Source organism: Vipera berus (genome assembly GCF_964194415.1).
Source record: "Vipera berus genome assembly, chromosome: 1".
NCBI lineage: Eukaryota > Metazoa > Chordata > Lepidosauria > Squamata > Viperidae > Vipera > Vipera berus.
Window position 1 is genome coordinate 177,743,452 of NC_138202.1, and position 21,638 is coordinate 177,765,089.

General features: G+C 39.9%; 1 protein-coding gene across 4 annotated transcripts in view; it reads left to right on the top strand.

Annotated features, from left to right (window-relative positions):
* The first annotated feature begins 5,129 nt into the window (after window positions 1-5,129).
* PARD3B (par-3 family cell polarity regulator beta) overlaps window positions 5,130-21,638 on the top strand; it is a 600,416-nt gene continuing 583,907 nt past the window's right edge. For 2 of the 4 annotated variants that reach the window (XM_081312947.1, XM_081312948.1), the window contains exon 1: window positions 5,131-6,160. In XM_081312947.1, coding sequence (XP_081169073.1) covers window positions 6,041-6,160 — 120 coding nt within the window. In that variant the 5' untranslated portion in view covers window positions 5,131-6,040. Of the gene's footprint in view, window positions 6,161-21,638 lie in introns of all 4 variants that reach the window. The other 2 variants (XM_081312950.1, XM_081312949.1) reach the window with 2 other exon arrangements.

Here is a 21,638-nt window from a genome sequence, read left to right on the forward strand (position 1 = left end):
CTGAGAATTAAATTTAGCACAATTTAAAGCACCATGAAATAATTTCATAAAATTGTTACAATAAACAGTCTATTTTTGATGTTATGAGATGAGGAGTCCAAATAAATATCAAATTAATGTGACAGGATCAAGAATTTATGTTAACTTAATAAACATGTTAATTAAATGAACAAACAAAACCAAAAATATGTTTCTATATAATTAATATTCGTTGGGTGTTGTTCACTAGAGAAAATTAAGAAAAATAGTGTTTCAGTATTCAGTAATAGTGTAACATATTATTTGAAATTAACAATTTCAAATAATATGTTACACTATTACTGGACCCAGATTGTTGGGGGCAATTAAGCTGACTTTGTAATAATGCCGCTTGGGGGTGTGTGTGAAAGCCCTAATAAGCAGGCATATACATAGAATGAAGGCTACTGCTAAGCTTGTAAGCCGCCCTGAGTCTTCGGAGAAGGGCGGGATATAAATGGAATTGAAATAAAAATAAATAAATAAATAAAATTTTTAGTATTCTTAAGTATTGTATTCTTATTTATTTTTTTATTTAAGTATCTCTTCTTATTCCTGCTATGTCAAATGATAACATCCTTTTGTGAACTTTTCAGTGTCTTTTGTGTTCAATCAAAACATGACAACAGCTAATGTTTGTGCAGTATTATTTTAAGCAGACTGTGTTTTTCTATTGTTGTGACTTACATGACGTTTAGAGCGCATTTTATGGCCAATTCATGCAAAACTCCACGTAATCCCAAAGGGTTCACATACTTTTTCTTGCAACTGTATAATCTTTTTGTTTTCCAATCATAAAAAATGGTTGTAAAATTACAAAAATCCCCACACAAATCAATGAAAAGATTAAGTTATATCTTGTACATGCATGGTTAATATCAAGAGACAGAGAACATAAAACTGGACTAAAATGATTGCCTGAAAATGAATGTCATATTTATGTCAATTAGTATATTTCATCTTTAGGTTTTAGAATGTGGTGGTTGAGATTTGGGAGGCTCTTGGAGAACTCATGCTGCTTTTTCTCTCAAATATCTTTTCCCAACACTCAAACCATCGTTCTTAGAAAATGAATTTTCCCCATAGTGTGTCTTTGTGTCTAGAATTATATTATTACCATTGTCATCATCCAGTGTCACAAAATTTTCTTCTACAATATTTCCTCCAGATGTGCTAAAGCAACAACTCTAGAAAATTCCAGTTAAAACCCCAGCTATTGCCAATAGATGGGTCAGAATTCTGGGAATTTCAATTGCAACATAATCTTGAATGCATCAGTAGAAATAAAATAAACTGCAGTTTATTGTGAAACAATTTTAAGCCTGTATGAGAGAAATGTCATAGAACTGCTTTCACACATACTGCCAAGCCACAGAGGGTGGATTCTTACATTACATAAGCTGAAAACATTATGGTTTAATGTTATATGTGAACCAGATCACTAGATCATCTTAAGACAAAGGAATAGTAAAAGTTTTGGCAGTTGAGCATTAATAGCCATCCTCTGTACTTTAGTTTGAAATTTGAGCAGACTTGGTCCAACATAAAAATTGGCAGTTTTTTTAGAATTTGTTTTGGAACCAGAATTTCAGTTTCCATATGAGTCATCCAGCATGAGGAGGGTAAATACCAGAAAAGCTTAATCAGTTTTTTTTTCTTTTCCCATAAGAAACATGTTACATATGGAGATAATGGGATATTTTGATCTGATTCTCTAGACCAAAAGATTATCATCATTTTATTGCATTGGCCACTTGCCTTCAGGTAAGATGGGGTGGACGGAAAATTGGCACTGTCCAGAAGTAAATGCTTTCCAGCTTTGAAACACTTATGCTCAGATGTAGTTTTTCACACAATAATGCTTATGTATTACTGTATATGCAAAACCTATCCCGGAAATGTATATTAAAGCTATGTTTCTTAAAAGTACAGGACAGATAAAATATACACAGGAGCCACATCTGGTTCTTAGGCTGCCATTTGACCACCTGTAAATTAGATAAGCCCTACCAAATTAGAAGAGGAATGATGTTCCAAATTTGTGAGCCCCCCCCCCATCTTTGCAAAATTTGTGATTCATCTGCTTAGGGTGGATTCAGATCACATAGCTGCTCATATGCTAATTAAATAGGGAAGAGACTGCTTAGATAGGTACAGGTGGCCACTTACCTACCACAGATGAGAATTGATCAGAGATGACATTCTGCCAAGTAGCAAATTGTCATTCCCTGCAGAGCACATGCATTGAATACAGAAAGTTCTAGGTTTATTTTCTGAAAACGAAGCAGGACTGGGGAAAAAAAAACCCTTTCTGAAATCCTGAAGGCAGCTGCCAGTCCTTGTGCATAATATGCAAGACTAGTTGAAAACAGTGGCCAAATTCAAATACAATGGCTTCCCATGGGGGTCAATCCAACTTGAAATTGACTTTCACTTGAACAGTGGGGCATGCCTTCCTTCCTCTTCCCCAATTAGAAATTAGAGTTATGGAAAGTTCTCTAATTTCTGAAACAGACTTTGGGTGTTTGTGGGTAGAGGATGCATTTGTTCTATTGAAATGACCGTATATCTTTAACTTCATAAAAATAAAAATAAAAGTGCTTTTCTGGTAGCAATGGAGTTTCTGTCCGTCATACTAGGGAAGGTGAACCACAATCTCCTTAAAACATATCACAATCCAACAATGAAAAACATTTACCCATCAAGGTACTGCAGCAGGAATAGGATTTGCCTCTTGATCCTCATTTGTACTTCTCTAGACTGGGTTGCGTATTTTTTGTTTCACATTCTATTTCCAAAGTTAAAGTAATAGGAAATAAGCAAACATCATGGGGAAACCCTAGGGCAGAAATAGCTCTAGAGGACAGGGAAGTAGATCTCATGATTTTGCAGCTAGCTGGATTCTGTAGTGTCCCAATTGAAAATGAATAATTGGTAGACAATCTTCTTTGCTCATGGGAGTAAAGTGATTAAAACTGATAAATGTTGGGAAAGGGCAAATAAACAACAAAATTCCTACTGTATTCAAGATTTCTTATATTTTCTGGAAGTGCAAGGAAAAGTAATGGTGTTGCACCTTGAGGGATCAATGTATTTCACAATACTGTTTAAGCAAAATAGTGAGAAGCATCGGTTCTTTGTTCACACATAAGCTAGTGGAGCTCTGCTTCCTCTTGCTTTGTAGAAATCTGAAGAGCATTTGGTGTCATAAACATCTTTTTGGGGGGAAAGGGGGTGGTGGAAGACAGATCTAAAATAAAATCAGGAAACAAAGAGTTAATGAAGAAAGCTAAAGATTGGGAAATAAATGGCTGCAGTGGAAGCAGAATTGTAACCAGACACTTCTGATCACACCCAGAACAGGTCACTTGACTTTGTTTCTAAGGCAATGGATGTCAAAATATATTATTTTTTTATACAACTGAAGCTGGAATACGGGCACCTCAGTTGGGCGCTAGGAATGAAAGAAAGATTACACCTTCAGACCCAGAAATGTTTCAAACTTTGGGTTACTACTTATATTCACTAATTTTAGTTCTTTTCAGTACATGCAGTACAGTACAGTACATCACAAAATAGTACATGATTCCAACTAATATGTCTTTTAATGATTTAGGTTGCATAAAAGACTTAGGTTGTCTTTTATGTTTTTACTGTTTTCATATCTCAGCAACTAAAAGTGGAATAAAACTATTAAGAGCTAAAAAAATCACTCTGTCTAGGAAAGTTAAGAGTTTTGTCCTTTTTTAAAAAATCCCATTTATATCCCGCCCTTCTCCGAAGACTCAGGGTGGCTTACAATTTAAGCACAAACCAATGTGCTTAGCAATAGCCTTCATTCTATGTATATGCCTGCTTATTAGGGCTTTCACACACACCCCCCAAGCGGCATTATTACAGTCAGCTTATTGCGCCCAACAATCTGGGTCCTCATTTTACCTACCTCAGAAGGATGGAAGGCTGAGTCAACCTTGAGCCTGGTGGGATGCGAACCTGCACTAATTGCAGGCAGCTGGTGTTACTTAAGGAGGCATTAGCCCACTGCTCCACCATTATCTGGTTTATTTGGCTTTGGGACAAACTCAATGCTTATTGTTAAAATAGTTTATGATGTAGCAGTTAAGAGTTCTGGTTCTGCTTTAACCACAAAGCCATCTGGGTGACTTTGGCAAGTCATTCTCTCAGCACTAGAAAGGAAGCAAGGACACTTCCAAAAAAACCTCGCCAGGAAAACTGCCAGTAGTCCCAAGTAGTCACCTGGAGGCAAGGCTGACTTGAAGGCACAAAATAAGTGCATCTATGCTGCAGGACCGGAAATAAATCTCAATATGCCAAAATACACTAGAGTCCTGCTTTTTTTTTTCTTTTTACTAGTTAATAGGACATTTTAAGAATTTCCCCGCCTGTTTTTCCAGCTGCTTTGCATAAAGGAGAGGAGGTAGGCAGCATTCTTTCCAAAAGACGTAATCCGAAGCAACCAATCCAAAACGTTGGAGCGAGAGAATTTGGCTGCGGCCCAAACGGAGTTTTCGGGCCCGTTTACTATAAAGCAAAAAAAAAAAAAAACTGCGCGTAGACCTGGAGTGGTTACAAAAGGTTCCCTTAACTCAGCGTTTCCCAACCTTAGGAACTTGAAGATGCGTGGACTTCAACTCCCAGAATTCCCCAGCCAGCATAGCTGGCTGGGGAATTCTGGGAGTTGAAGTCCACGCATCTTCAAGTTCCTAAGGTTGGGAAACGCTGCCTTAACTGTCGTGAAAAGAAACAAGCCCAGGACTTTATTGTTTCTCCCGGATCTGCTTTCCTTATAACTCAAAAAGGCCAGTTGCAAAGGCCCCCTCCTCCCGTGGCTCTCCCGCCTTCTCTTGCCAGGCCCAGCGGGACTTCTTGGAGTTGGGTTTTGCGGGTGCGTCCCTCTTCCGGACTTCAGCGCCGGGCAAGCGAGGCAGCGCGGCGGACCCTTTAAGAGCCAGGCCAGGGCTCGCTGGCTGGGTGGGAGCAGACAGGAAGCAACACCCACCGACCCACCCACACCCCAAGCGCAGACCTTGGGAGCTATTGCTGCAGCGCTGAGCCGCGGGCGGGAGGGGAGGCGGGAGGAACGAGAGAGCCGGGGACGCGGGCGCGCGAGAAGGGGCGGGAGTTGAAGTTGCCGTGCTTGAAGGGGCGGCGGAGAGGCCCGGAAGAGAGAGAGAGAGAGAGAGAGAGAGAGAGAGAGAGGGAAATTCGCGGGGTGGGAAGAAGAAAGAGTCGCCGGGCCCGGCATGGGGCGCGGCGGGTGCTGCGGTTTGCTGTAGCCCTAGGCTCGGCCTGCGAGAGCTTCCTTCTTCCTCCCGCCCCCGAGGAGAGCAATTTGAGGAGAGGCGGGGGAGGGGGAAGAGTCAGTGCAGCGACCTGCTTTTTCTATGTCTGCTTGCCGGGGTCGCGTGGGGCTACTACCGCTTCCCAACCTCTCGCATCTCTGGGTTCCCGTTTAAGGGGTGCGCGTGCAAAAGCGGGAGTCAGAGTAGTTGCTCAATCTCCCCCCCCCCGTGCTCAGTTGCAGAGTTGGTTGGCTTCGGGCGGCACTTTCTGCAGATTAAACCCTACCTTCTTCTTCTTCTCTCTCTCTCTCTCTCTCTCTCCTCCTTGAGAAACTTCTGTGTGAGCTTTGTTGCCGTTTCGCTTCCCTCCAAGACGAGGGCTGAGTGGTTTGAAGCTTGTCTTTGCCTGCCAGGCCTCTTTGCTGCCCTTTCTGAGGAATTCTGGCTCCTTGTCCCCCCCTTTCTCTTCCTTCCTTCCTTCCTTCCTTCCTTCCTTCCTTCCTTCCTTCCTTCCTTCCTTCCCGCAGTGTTAAACATAAACACCTGCTGCTGCCGAGAATAGTTTCCCTTTTTCTTCTGGAGTTTACAGTTTGCTGAGTTTTACATTTCAAAACAAGGTCCCAATTACTGCGAGACTGCTTGGTACTCTCCCCCCCATTTCTGAATGTGCCATTTTTTTTAAAAAAATCCTTAGCTGCCTTTGTTTTTATTTGGATGAGATGAAAGTGACAGTTTGTTTTGGCAAGACGGGGATTGTAGTTCCCTGTAAAGATGGACAAATCCGGGTTAGAGATTTAACCCACCAGGCTCTACAGAGGTACCTAAGAACCAAAGAAAAGGTAAGCACTGACTTCTGTAACACACTGTAGGCAAAGTCACCTGTTACTATTCCTTGTGCACGGTGATTGGCATTGTATGCATAGGTATTTTGAACGGGAAAATCTGCTTTGAGTTTTTTATGCAAAAGCTGCTAATATCAGAAATGGCACTAAATGGGTTGAGATTGTGAAACTTCTTTCTTTTCTCTCTGTGGGTGTACAGAGGCAGAACTTTCATATGTGATAGTTGATTCATCTTTAAAGCTTAGTATTTGATACAAATAGGTGCAGCAGGATCAGAGGTAGGTATCCAGATCTCATTAGTTTTCTGTGGCCCTGCCCAATCATTAGTGGCTACTGAAACTCAAAAGCAAGAGACTAGAAAAGTATTTTGAAATACTCTGGCAACTAACCTTTTTCTGAATAACTAAAACCGGGAGATTGGATGTAGAGCATTATTATATGACTCTTATTTAATAATACTGATGACCAATTACCAGAAATGGATTAAACTGGAGAATGATATTTTCTATGAAAGACCTAAACACCTACATTAATGTAGTCATACCATTTACCAGAATCCCAAGAGTGTCCTTCAAAAGCATCCCCTGCTGAGTGATGACTGCTCCACCTACAACATTCAGGTCCTCTTTTCCTGATTTCATGTCCTCTTAAATAATGGATTGAAGTTCCTTGTTTATCTCAGTGATTGGAGAAAGCCCAAATAGAAACAAGAATCAGCCATTCTGAAGTTTCCATACTAATGTGTCTGGCAATCTCTAAAACAGCATGAAGATGGGGCTAAATTTTTATGATGTTTTTATACTTTAAGCTGAGTGTGTCAATTTTCCTCCTGTCACTCCCTTAAAGTGCACAAATGGCACAAACTATTTTTATTGACATCTGGATCCTGTTTCTTCCATATTATTGATAGTAGTTTTAAGGTTGACTCAGCCTTCCATCCTTCCGAGGTAGGTAAAATGAGGACCCAGATTGTTGGGGGCAATTAAGCTGACTTTGTAATAATGCCGCTTGGGGGTGTGTGTGAAAGCCCTAATAAGCAGGCATATACATAGAATGAAGGCTACTGCTAAGCTTGTAAGCCGCCCTGAGTCTTCGGAGAAGGGCGGGATATAAATGGAATTAAAATAAAATAAATAAATAAAATAAATAAATAAACCTGCCCACCTGATGAGTTGAATTTGCAACAAGGCTGTACAGCGCTTTAGCTTCAAAGGAAACTTCAGTACTGGGTTGCCTACATAGCGCCTTCCTCTAACTAATTAAAGCATCTGTGTCTTTTCCTGAACTCATGAGGTCCTCTGCAGCCATGTTTAGTACCTAAAAATGATTTAAGGTACTACAGCTAGAGGCTGCTGTTTCAAGCACCTTTTTGCCTTTAAATTTGAAGTTCTGGGTAATCCTTGCCTACAAGTCTCAAAATTTCCAGGCAGTATGGCTATCAGAGCCACATAATTATGGATTACTACTTTTGATAAATGAGGAGTGATAGTACAGTGACTTACTTTTTTAATGCAGAAAATTCTGTTCATTTTCTCAGTGACCTGTCTGAGCTAGTTCAAGTAACAGTGAATAAAAAGTGAAAAAGTGTGACCAGTAGTCTGGAATTAGTGGTTGTAACCCATGAATCGAATCTGCCTCATGGTTCCTTGTGGTAGAGCATATACAAGTACTGTTGTTAATATGTTACCAGTATGAGCAAATCCTCTTCAGAGGCTTGATATTGAAGTGAATGCATTTGTGGTAATTTGTCTTTACCAGACTGTCGCCAGTGTATAACTTCAGTATGTAAATTCTGTCTAAGTAAAATGTAAATCAGACATTCTCGGAGTGTTTATTTTTACTGCTCTGTAAACATCATGCAACTTAGGCACCTGAGTATGTACCATACCATCAATTTAGAATTGAGCTGATTGCAGGAACATTTTCTTCTTGATGATGATGCATATTCTAGATAATCTTTTATCAAAAAGACCCCCCTATACATGGAAAGCATTGAGAAAGAATCTAGGGAAAACTCCCAAGTTAGCCTTGGCACTGTATACTTATTTTGCAAAAAAAAATGTAATGTTTTTATACAGAACAACACATTGAATGTGTTCGAATATAACAGTAAGCCACAAGGATTTTGTGTTCCGATCAATGCTACTTTATTGCTCCTCCATGGTTTCTCTAAATCCAGAATGTCTTCATAATTTTTTAGTTCACCATTAGATCTGAACTGGAATTCATGGCTTGTTGCTTTCTCCTTGGGTCTGAGTTTCTTCTTAGCTTGCTAGGAGAGAATTAAGGAGAGGTATGATTGTAATATTACTCGTAAGTGAGACACACACAGTCTGAAGTTCTAGAATTACGGGCAGTCCCCAAATGTCTTGAGCACAGGCCTGTGTAAACCTCCAAAAGTGATTGCCAAATTATAATTTTTAACATGAAAGGGAAGTTAGTAAATATTTTATTGAAGAGTGATCATATTAACTGCATTTTATATTAAGGACAGATGCTCATGAAATACAGTTAGATTCAGTTTTTGTTATTACCCTACTTTTTTGTTCAAAGATCAAGTATGTTCTCAGCAGAGAGAGAAAACAATTCACCGCCTCTACTGTAAACCTACTGTTGATAATGCTACCTGAATTTTTAACTCTTCCACTGACAAAGCTAGTGAAACTTCTCAAAGATGTATCTTGCCACTGTCCATTGGAAGGTACAAGGCCTGATGTGATCCTTGTGTTGCTGGAAGTTGTGTATTCTACTTGTGTAAATTTTAAATACTTGCCTTATAATTCTAATATTAATAAAGAGTTGAATGAACAAGTCTTGAAACAATAAGAGGCTGGAAAGTCTTGTACAATCTTACATTTCTCTGAAACTTATAGTTCTCTTAGAGACTTGTTCTTTGCTCAGTTGCATCAGGTATTATGAAGTTCAGTAATCTTTTCCTGCAAATTATCTCTAAAAATAAAAATATTGGTGTGAAATCAGAGTTATGGATGGGGATTGTTTTGGGTAGATAATTAAATTTTACTCTTGAGCAGTATTTTCAGAGAGGAAAAATGAAGACTTAGCTTCTTCTCCCTTTGATAAATATTTTGAGTTTTTAGTACATAGCATATGAAGTGCCTAATTATTTATCTCAAGCCTGAACTGACACTAGTAATTACTTCATGGTAAAGTGAATATTCAGATTCTTCAGTTTATTTCATCAGGCAGTTACAGAATTTGAAAGAAACATTCTTCAGTTTGTTATGTCATATTTATAATGTATGAGGTTTTCCAGTTTAGCTTGTAGTCCCAGGTCAATCTTTTTCCTGTATCCTCTGTGGGCAGAAATTTTAAAAGAGACATTTTATACTTATAAAAGACCCTACAACATTTAAAAGGGACAGAAGGGAATAAGCTGGTATTTGTAATATAACAGAATACTTATACAATATTGGTGTGATAGATCCACATTTAAAAACAATGTCACTTGTTACATCTGGTGTATTTGAACAAGGTGTGCCTTATGTTAAGACATTGTTATAGATTTATAGATAAACATGGGGAAAATGTAGTGTACTTTGCAACCTATGATACAACATAATTGACCAAATCAGCTGTTTGGGAAAGTCTATTATACAGTATCATTAATGTTGATACTGTTAAAGCAGGGGTGTCAAACTCAATTTCATTGAGGGCTGCAGCAGCATTGCGGTTGCCCTCGGGGCCAGGTGGGTATGGCCAGGGTGGGCGTGGCCTACTGGGTGGGTGTTGCTAGAGTGTGTATGGCCTACTGGGTGGGCGTGGCCAGCTCTACATCATTCGCATCACGGGTGCCTATGGGGGCCTGGGCAGGAGTGGGACAGATCTGAGGGTCTTTGGTAGAAGGAGGGTCTCTGGGCCAGGGCCAAGGCAGTGGGGGCCGTTCCCTCACTGTTTCCAGGATGGCTTCACAGGCCACATGAAACCACCTCGCGGGCCAGATCCGGGCCCCGGGCCTTGTGTTTGACATGTCTGTGTTAAAGGTTTTGCATAAAGATAGTGATGTTGACAGTTCTCTTCATATTTAGCTGTAGCTTTGTTTCTGTTTCAGAGAGTGTGTCTAAAGTTGAAAGGATACTTCTGTTTCTAATACATACTTTTCAGGTAGTTGGAGATAAATGTATGAATTAAGGTGCATGGTTGTATAGAAGAAAGCTTGATGAAGAATCATAGGATTATTTCTATTTGTACCCTGCCTTTTAAGAATAAGAATCATAAGGAACCAGTCCCCCTCCATCTTATTTTAAAATAAGGTTAGCATCCATTTAAGAACAGCTATGGTGACACTGTGATTAGAACATAGTATTGCAGCATAACTCTGCCCACAGCCTGGAGTTCGATCCTGATGGGTCTCAAGGTTGAGTTAGCTTTCCATCCTTCTGAGGTGAGGACTCAGATTGTTGGAGGCCATATGCTGACATTGTAAGCTGCTCAGAGAGTGCTGTAAAGCAATATGAAGAGGTATATAACTGTGTTATTGCTAAGTGCTAGTGCTAAGAAGAGCTAAAATGTTGTACTTTAGGAGATAATCTTGTTATTTGTAGAGAGATTGGTTTATTGAAATCAGTGAGTCATTTTTAAGTTTTATTTGGCAATGCCTTTCTTAAATAGCCACAGTTTTGTTAAACTCCATCAAGCATAGAAAAATTTATATATTCGTTATATGTGGTCTGGTGCATTGTTAAGAAAGATTTTAAATCTTTAACTTTTGCACACAAAAAAGAAAAAGTGTACATTTCTGTGAGATCAAAGCAGCTCATCCAGATTGTCCAAACTCAGAACAAATCAACTCATGTTCCAAAATTTGGGGGGAATGTGAAGCATTATTATTATAGAATTCTTCATGTGTTCTGACTTTTCCCAATTTGGCAGATTTTTTTTAAGTCTTCCAGGTGCAGGAGACATAAAGAGTGCATTAGTCAATAAAATAGTAGGCACAGATCCATTACTGCTGATTGGCTGAAAGTTTTTGTCCAGTGTTCAGGTAGAAATTAGTAACAGCCAATTAATACATTTCCAGAAAGAGAAAAAAAACATTTTGGGCATAACAAAAAGACTGTATACTAAAGAAAAAAATGCTTAAAGAAATGCTTAAATAAAAAAATGCTTCAAATTAATCTATTCTTGATTAATGTAACAATCTGATATTTTGTAAGTGAGTTTAATAGAAAAGCTTGGACTAAAACAAATGGTATATTTATGAAATAATGTGATTTCTTTGCTGTGGCAGATTTTTTTTTAAAAGACCTTGTCTCTGATATCTAATCTAACACAATCAGAGATTTGTATTCATGATTTAGGGGTTTTGTGTTCTTTTATTTAGAGGAATGAGGATTTTGCTATAACCTGTAAATCCAATTAGAAACACTTCATGATTGCAACCAACTTAATACTTCATGACTATAATTTATAACTGATTTTGCAAGCAGTTAAAGAAAACTAAGATGATTTACCAGTAGTTAACATGGATTTTTATAAATCAGTGCCAAATTAGCCAACAGGTTTTAGAATAGGAAACTAGTTTTCCATTGCAAATGCAAACAACTATACTTATTTCCAATAATTGAATTTTAGGATTGAATTGCAGGCTACTTTTAGGCCACCAATCCCCAACCTTTTGTGCACCAGGGACCGGTTCTATGGAGAGAGGTTTTTCTGTGGAGTGGAGGGGGCGTGGTTTTGCATGCTACCTGCATCCCATGGATAGGGCTTCGCTTGTGTGCATGACCCGGTTTCTGACATGCTGCGTGCGGCCTGTTGCCAGTCCATGGACCGGGGTGTTGGGGACTCCTGTTTTAAGCAGCCGGCAGTCTATGCCCATTTTACAAAGTGAAGCTTTGATATATTACATTACATTACATTACATCATATCATATATCATATCATATATCACATCATATATATCATATATGTAATCTCATCTCATATTTCATCTCATACCTCGTACCTCATACCTCATACCCTATCCTACCCTACCTTACCCTACCCTACCTACCATACCATACCATACCTACCGTACCGTACCGTACTGTACCACACCAACGCTACCCTACCCTACCACACCATACCAGACCATACCATACTATACCGGTTATTTATAATATATTACCTATAAGAGGCTAAGAGGTGAAATTTGCAGAAATGTGTTTCAGCCCTATAAGTTTACTGCAGAATTATCCTCTTCCCCCTGCTCAAATAGAGAAAGACTCTATTGAGTTCTTGATTAGCATTCTGGTACATTTCTAAATCAATATCATGTATTTGTGCAAATGTGTAGAAAAATTAATGGCTATAATAACTAATATTTTTAATAATTTCAGTTTAACATGGATTGAAGTTTGCTTGTTCTGCAAGAGTGATGCTTAATTTTCCTGACTGACAGGATTATTATATGTCATAGCAGTAGTAGCTATAAGCTGAATTTTTAGATGTGCTTATTCAAACATATGCAGAACTATGTACTCTCCTATCTATCTAAATACAAATTTATCCTTTTCTAAATCAGAGTTCATTAACAATTCTCTAATTTGCCTCTGGTGCACCAATATATTTTCTTGAATAGAAAATCTTAATTAAGCTGTACAACACTCAAATTTGCTCATCGTGACAAGCATATTAATAAGCTCAAGTATCACTTTTGTATATCAGTGCCACAAGGTACAGTGAGAATTAGGGATGATTGCTTGTCAAGTTTAGGAGAGAACTCTGAGTATACATCATAGGCAGGGTCCTATATAATTGAAAGGCGATTTTGTAGCATAGCATTAAAAAGTACTAAAACCTTAATGTACTATGTGTATCAATTTCTTCTATAAGGACTATAATATTAGGGGAACTTTGTTTCCTATAGTTATCACCGCTAAACCACAACTTCCTTTTTTCATCTTTCTGTGGCATATTTTTTTTCCTTCCACTTCTGTGGCTTTCTTTTCTTATTTCTGACAGTTTTATGTCTGCTAATAAAGTTACCTTTTTATTAATAGCCTAAAATATATTTTAAAAGTGAGTTAGGGTTTGTAATAATGAAAAATAGCTGACAGTTATTGTCAGAATGAAAACTGCAATATATAGACTGAATTCAGAATTTAAAAGTTGGATTTTCCAATGCAGGTTTCTTAGTGTCTTCTGTTAGCCCTGTAAAAATGTTTTGTGAAAGCCCTGGATACAGTAGGTACAGTTTCTCTCCTGTTTCCCTACAACATCAGACCTGTGGGTTGGCTAAGCTGAGAGAGAGTGAGTGGCCCAAAATCCCCAGTGAGCTGCCATGTCTATGGGTGAACTTGAAAGCTGGGTATCCTTCTGGCTCCAAAAATATTATTAATACTCCCCTTCCCTTCTCTCTCTTTTTTGAATGCTATGGGCTTCTTAAGTACCTCCTTCCCATTATATTCCACTTTTGTATTTCTCAAGTGATACTTGATATGATGAAATGGGCAGAAGCATGTTCTACATAGTCATTTTATTTCAATAAACATTAATTTCTAAAAACTGATTTCCTAGTGCTTTGTATTGATATTAGCCCATTTTAAAATTTCTCCCAACCATTTTCGTGTCTTTAATAAACTTCAAAACATGAAAAATATGTAGTCGGATTACTATTTCTATTATATTCACATATGTATCTGTATTTTATAGCATTATTTATTTGCATGGAAAAATACATAGTTGCGCATTATAGCTGAGAATTACCAGAGGGAAAACAATTTTTGACTTGGCTTCATGATTTTTATTCTCTCTCTCTCTCTCTCTCTCTCTCTCTCTCTCTCTCTCTCTCTCTCTGTAAAACAGCTGTACCCATCGAATGAAAAGGCATTAAATAGCCTGGAATCAACCTCTGACCTATTTTTTTTAAAGGCTAAAGAATAGATAATATGACAAAGCATATAATCTGCAGATGGTTAAATGCTTGATGTGCTTTTATGTTTCACTGTCATTCAGTAATGAATGGAGTGATTGTGTTCTTTTTTGTGGTTGTGACACAATCTCTTACATTCAGTTTTTTGATTGAATGATACTTGGCTTATTAAAGAAGGCATTTAACAATAGCAATACCTTGGTAATGTAGCTATATACGTTAAAGGTCATGAACAAATAAAAGGGCATTCTTGTTGCCTTGAATATAATAATAATAATAGGTTTAGATTACTTCTCTAGGAAAATAAGAGAACAGTTCTGGATAAAATTGACTACTAAGAATTACAGTGATTTTTACTTTAATGTTAGTAATATTTTATTTCCACAGTCTAAAATAAAATAAAATAATTAAATGCTGAAATAATGTATAAGGTCACATTTAAAATATGTATTTTTGACACTTGTTATGGAAGCTAAGAGTAGCAGTCAGTTGTAACTTCCTAAGAATTAACATTTTCTTTGTGCTAAAACATCTGCTTAAATAATATCCATTTTAATTGTTTTAAGAAAGTTTAAGCAGTATTTGTTATTCTTTGTGGCTTTCAGGTGGTTGGTTGTTCCATGCTTGGCTTATTTCTGTAGTTTTATGCCAACAGGAATTCAGTATTTCTTGTTTCAGAGGATTGTTAACAGAGGATTAAAATGTATTATAATGTGAAATTATTTTAGGAAAATTTAAAACATAATATTGCTTGCTGATGCAACTATCATGTACTTGTACATACGGAGGAACTCGGCTGGAAATTAAAAACAACCTCGGAAGAGAAATCTAAGGCATTTATGTATAACTTACAGAGTTTGATGGAAGATGGGGCTTTGTTTACAAATAACTCAAATAACTCATGTCCAACACCCCTTCCTCCTCCTCTTTTCACCACAATAACAACACTGTGACTTGGGTTGGGCTAAGAAAGAGTGACTGGCTCCAAGTTAGTCAGCAGGCTTTCATGACTAAGGGGGACTTGAACTTGTGGTCTCCCACTTTCTAGTCTGGTGCCTTAATCACTAGACCAAACTTGCTCTCTATATAAATATTCTAAATAACTGGCTCTCATGTATATGTTTATATCATATTTATATGTCATATTCATATATTTATATGTATACATATAAATCATATAAATGCTCTAAATAAAATAAAAATAAATAATATTTTTGCTTATTAAAAATGAAACACTGAATCATAAACATTAGAATAATGCTGTGTCATACTGTTAAATTTCCTAAATTTAAGGAAAACAAGGACCAGTTATAACACTTAATGTGGTACATCCAATTATTGAGTGTGACACTGAGAAAAGTATTTTTCTCATTACATCATGTAACTACCAAGATGGATTATTTATTTATGTGGCCCCCCAATTCAAAATGACTCTGAGTGGCATATAACAAAGATGAAACAAATATATACATGTGTTAATAATCAGGCAAGTTCATAACTGTTGTTAACCCTGCCAAAATCTAACCTGTTTAAATGTTAAAACTGGCATCCAGAATTGTTGACTACATTACTGAGTTGTACTTAAAAAAAATAATCAAATGGTCTTTCTATAGCATGATAAATTAGCCTGACTTTTTAAAATTTTGTTTTAATAACTACAATTTCTATTATTTTTGCCCCATGGTGATTTGATAGAAATAATTTTAAAAACCCCTAGGAGAGTGATGGCGAGCCTTTTAGAGACCGAGTGTCTAAACTGCAACCCAAAACCCACTTACGTATTGTCGGGTGCTGAGTGGGCGTGGCCCATTGGGTGGGTGTGGCCAATTTGGTGGGTGTCACCCATTGGATGAGCATGGCTGCGGTGGTAACAGCAGACTGGGTGACACTAAAAAGTTCAATCAGTTCCAACTTTGCGAGATCTTTTTTTTCCCCTCGAGAAGTTGAAATTGATTGATTGATTGACTGAATCTTTTTTTTCTGCACACGGCGGAGGCCTAAAGTGAAAAGGTTTTATAAAACCCAGCTGAAGACCTAGGACTGGGGCGACGGTGCATGTGCCCACAGAGAAGGCTCTGCGTGCCACCTGTGGGCACGCGTGCCACCGTTTCGCCACCACGGCCCTAGGAACTCCACCTAAGGTTCGGATAAGCCTTATATAACCCTGCAAACCAGCATCTCAGCCTTGTTCCTTGTGCTATAGAATTACAGGTAGTCCTCGAGTTATGAGTGTAATGGAGCCTTGAAAACCCGTGAGTGAATCTCGGATCTCGAACAAGATCACTCCCTTGCTCGTTAAGATGTACACAGCTTGTTAAGTGAACATGAGTTATCTCGGTAGGGAAGGCCATGGAGGGCCTAGTTATGGAACAGGCCCCCAAGGCTTCCCCAACCCACTAAGATACCTCATTCTTCCTCTTCCCTGCCGCACTGGACTCACCTGGAAAAGATCTGTCTCCTCTCTACTGCGGTTCCTGCTACTGCCCAGATCAGCCTGGGGGATGCTTCCGCGTGCCTCTGGAGGCCGGATCAGGGTGTCGGAGGCCTTTTCCAGGCTGCTGTCACCCAGATCTGAGGCCGGGGGTTGCTTCTGCTGCCTCCTGGAAATGGGCTGCATTCCCTGGAAAAGGCCTTCTGTGCCTGGACCAGGCTGCTGGAGGCACGTGGAAGCGTCTCTCTGCCTCAGATCCGGGTGACAGCGGCCTGGAAAACGCCTCTGCCGTCCCAATCCAGCCTCTGGAGGCATGCAAAAGTGTCTCCTGGCTTCAGTTCTGTTCTCTGTTGCAGAGAACAGAGGCCTAAAGTACCATGAGATTATGCAAGATCAGTATCGTGAGATCTTGCCCCACTGAACTTGTGTGATCTTTAGGCCTCCATTCTCTACGAACACACCGAAAACCTGGAGCAGCCAAGAAAGTAAAGGATCTTGAGCTTCACAGGGTGAGTATTGAAGGCCTAGTGCAGTGATGGCAAACCTTTTAGAGACCAAGTGCCCAAACTGCAACCCAAAATACACTTATGTATTGTCATGTGCCGGGTGGGCGTGGCCCATTGGGTGGGTGTGGCCCATTGGGTCGGCGTGGCTGCAGTGGTAACAGCAGACTGGGTGGGACTAAAAAGTTCAATCAATTCCAACTTTGCAAAATCTTTTTTTCCCCATGAGAAGTTGAAAATGATTGATTGAACCTTTTTTTTTTGCACACGGCGGCGGAGGCCTAAAGCAAAAAGGTTTTATAAAACCCAGCTGCAGGCCTAGGACTGGGGTGACGGCACGTTTGCCCACAGAGAGGGCTCTGCGTGCCACCAGTGGCCATAGGTTTGCCGCCACGGGCCTAGTACCTAGGGAGACCTGTCACAGGGGTAGGGAGGAATGGAATAACCAGGGTGAATGTTGCAGAGTCTCTTCAGCCACTTGAATGACTCCCATGGTGCTGCAATAATCATAATTTCGGGATTTGCTCGTAAGCACTAGGGGTTGCTTATCATGTAAGTTAGAACAAGCATTAAGTGTACGCTCATAACTCGGGGATTACCTGTAATTACCACGGTAACTTGATTTGTTATTTGTTATTTGTTATTGGATTTCTTCATTTATAACATAAAATGTGAAAATACAAAAGCAAATAGTAAGGGACAATAGTAGAAAGGGAAAACAAAAGGTGTAAAGAAGGAGAGGGGAAGAAAAAAGGCATTGACTTCTGACTTGCAGTAAAATCAGACATTAAAATCAAATCTCAACTTTTTACATTTCTATAGTAGTATGCACTAGCCATTTCTGTATCAGCAAATCAGTCTGATTGGTAAAACCCAAAATCATGGTATTTTTTTCTACCTCAAGCACAAAGTTCAGAAGTGATTTCCAAGTACAAACAAAAGTACTTATGTTCTTTTCTTTTATCAGCACAGTCAATTTGGCCATCTCTGCTAATTCCATCAGCTTATGTAACCATTCGTCCATCGTAGGAATTGAGGCCTCCTTTACTTTTGTGCATAGAGCAATCTTGCTGCTGTCGCTACCACGGCAACTTGAAAGGAGGTATACCTTTCAAAGTCCTAGAAAATATATTCAATTAATGCGTGTTCAAGTAGTCCTCTTCTTCCTACAGCAATTGGGACTGGAATTTCTATAGCTAAGTGAGATAATCATAAAGCATGACAAAATTGCTTAATGACGGCAATCAGGATTGCCGTCATTAATCAAATCTCATGTATTTGCATGGTAGGGACAACTAAAGACATTGGCAAAACTGGCAGGAAATTACAAGTCACTGGTCCATAGATCGGTAACTAACTAACTAACAGTTTAGAAGATCATATAGGAGCTGTGGCCAGGGGGGCATTTGCCCAGGTTTGCCTGGTGCGCCAGTTGCGCCCCTATCTGGACTGAGATGCCCTACGTACGGTCACTCATGCTCGTTACCTCCCGTATAGACTACTGCAATGCTCTCTACATGGGACTGCCCTTGAAGACCACCCGAAGGCTTCAACTGGTGCAGAATACGGCTGCACGGGTTGTGATGGGAGCGTCCCGATACTCCCATATTACACCCTTCCTGCGTGAGCTGCATTGGTTACCGGTTGTCCTCCGGGTGAAATTTAAGGTGCTGGTTCTTACCTATAAAGCCCTACATGGCTTAGGTCCGGGATATTTGCAGGACCGTCTGCTGCCAGGAATGACTGCCCATCGCCCTGTGTGCTCACACAGGGAGGGCCTCCTCAGGGTGCCGTCGGCCAGACAATGTCGACTGGCGACGCCCAGGGGGAGGGCCTTCTCTGTGGGGGCACCTGCCCTTTGGAATCAACCCCCCTTGGAGCTCCGGATGGTCCCGGATCTCCGTTTCTTTCATTGCGACCTTAAAATATGGCTTTTTCAACAGGCTGACCTGGACTGATGGAAGGGAGGTTTTCTTAATTTTGTTTTATTGTGTTTTTAATCGGACTATTTATGGGATAATTTGATTTAATACCTTTTAATGTTTGTATTTTGTGTTTTTATTGTTGTTAGCCGCCCTGAGTCCTTTGGGAGATAGGGCGGCATACAAATCCCATAAATAAATAAAATAAATAAATAAACTGCTAATGAGTGAAGGTAGGATCAAGGGGGTGCATGGGGATGCATGGGGATGCATGAGGTGTAGGTTAGGAAGGATGCTTGAGGTTATATGTGAGAGATGTGTGTCGGGGAGGGTGTTGGGCACATGAAGGGTGCAGTGGGAGCTAAGGAAGCACAAGAGTGGATGGTGCAAAGGTAAGCATGGGTGTTTTGGGGTGGGCATGGGTCAGGAGAATGTGAGGTTGCAGGAGTGTAATTGGCCAACTTTGTGTGGCCATCTCTCTGTGGCCATCTCACCACACCAATTTACCATGGGAGAACTGGCTGCAGCCAACTGGCCACAGGACAATTCCAAGTGGGATAACTCACCACGGTTAATACCATTGTTTCTTTGACATTATTTCCATTGATAAAAGTGGAAACAATGTAGAACAAACTGTGGTGGATAACATTTATTTGCGTTGAGTTATCCCATATGGATTGTCCTGTGGCAAGTTGTCTTTGGGCAAGTTGGCCATGGCGAGTTGTCTTGCAGCAAGTGGTCCATGGCAGGATGCGGTGGTGGGTTTGGCACAGTGAGATGTCCTAGACCCTGCAGGGGAGGATTGGGAGAGTGTGTGTGACAGTGTATGACAGTGTATGTGAGAGAGACAGTGTGGGTTAGGGAGGGTGTCCGAGGCTGCAAGGGGTTGTGCAAGAGATACAGCTGGATTGGGGAAGGTGCAGGGGAAGATTGGGAAGGATATATGAAGGTGTGGTGCAGGTTGAGAAGGGTACAAGGAAGGCGAGAGTTGGGGAGTGGCCAGCATAGTGTGATCACAGAGAGGCAGAAGGAAAGTGCAAAGATGAGACTTACCCAGCAACTTATGATCTTCCCAGTTGTCTTCCCCATTGATTTTTCCGTGGAAATCAGAAGGAACAGTTGCAAATGGTGATCACTGTGGGGCATAAGTGTGAACCGGTTGTCAAGTGCCCAGTTGCAATCATGTGATTCCTGTGGGGTTGCTGAGATGACTCAAATTACTTGTCATCATTTGTTAAGCACTGTTGTAACTTTGAATGGTCGCTGAATGAATGGTTGTAAGTCAAGGGTGCAACCATTTTTTTTCTTTCTTGTAGTGAGCTTTATCTCCTGCTCATAATGCAAGTATTTGTGGATTTGCAATCATATAATATTCCCATCCTTTAAATGATTTTACATGCTTTCATGGTCTAAGTCCAGGTTTTGTGTCCACCAGTCTAAAAACTGATACCTTTTGACCATAAGAAAAATGGAATATGGAACAGAATTTTGGAATACACTTTTGAAATCATTGCTATAGTTCAGTGATGGCAAACCTTTTAGAGACCGAGTGCCCAAACCTCAACCCAAAACCCACTTATTTATCGCAAAGTGCCAGGGCCACATCAGCATTGTGGTGCCCTCGGGGGGGGGAGGGAGGTGCTTCTGAGTGCCACCTGTGGCACGCAAAAACCGGGGGCGCAAAAATGGGCCACCGTGCTACAAGGCACAAAATGGCTGCTACCGTGCTGCGGGGTGCAGATACAAGGCTGGGTGGGGCTCCTGCTCCAGGTGGCGATGGTGGCCTGATGGACCTGCTGCTGGCAGCAGTGGCGTGCGTGCTAACAGAGAGGGCTCTGAGTGCCACCTCTGGCACGCGTGCCATAGGTTCACCACCACTGCTATAGTTGAACAGGTCACAATTGGAATGCTTTCATTTTCTGACAATTGTACAATTAGATTGCATGCAGTGAGCCGCATTTTTTAAACTCATTGAACATTACTAATGTAGCAGTCTCTATATTAGATAAGCTGTGAGTCTTCTAATTGAGTAAAGCTTGCTGCTTTTTTAAAGTAAGTGGTGCTCTGATTTTGTTTATCCGTAGTAATAACAAACGTGAATGGTTTTTATAGGAATTTTAATATTTGGAAACCTTCCCTATAGGCATATTTTGCAGGTCTTGTAAATCAACTACATTAAATTACAAAAGGAAATGGATACAAATATTTGTTTTACCCCCTTGGCAACAATTAATTCCTGAAACTATTTTTGGATAATTTTCTACTTTAAAAGTATAACCTCCAATACAGTAGTATAATTTACATTAATCAGATCTGTGTAAGTTACGCAGTGTGCTATGATTATCGGGGTAGTTGTAAATCACAGTTTGTAGTGGACCTGAGAATTATTGTTTTCTTTCTGTTGTATGGAAGTCAAATGCTTAAATATAACGGAGATCATTTCTCACATTTTTCTTTAGTGAATTAGCAATACAATTACTCCCAGAGAGCCTCCAGTGGGATTAGAAAAATGGAGGGAAGAATACAATTGAACCAGGATACCCCAATGTGTTAGCAAGATGCACACAAAACTTATACATTTACCAAAGTCACTGTTTTTGAGTGTGAGACTGGAAGTGCATAGTTAGTACCTCCTCCTTCCCCCCATGTCACCTTCAGTAGTTGACTAAGGAAACAAAAGAGAAAACAGGATTTCTCCTGATTATAGAAGTAATTATTTGAGAGTAAGAGCACCAATAATAATAGG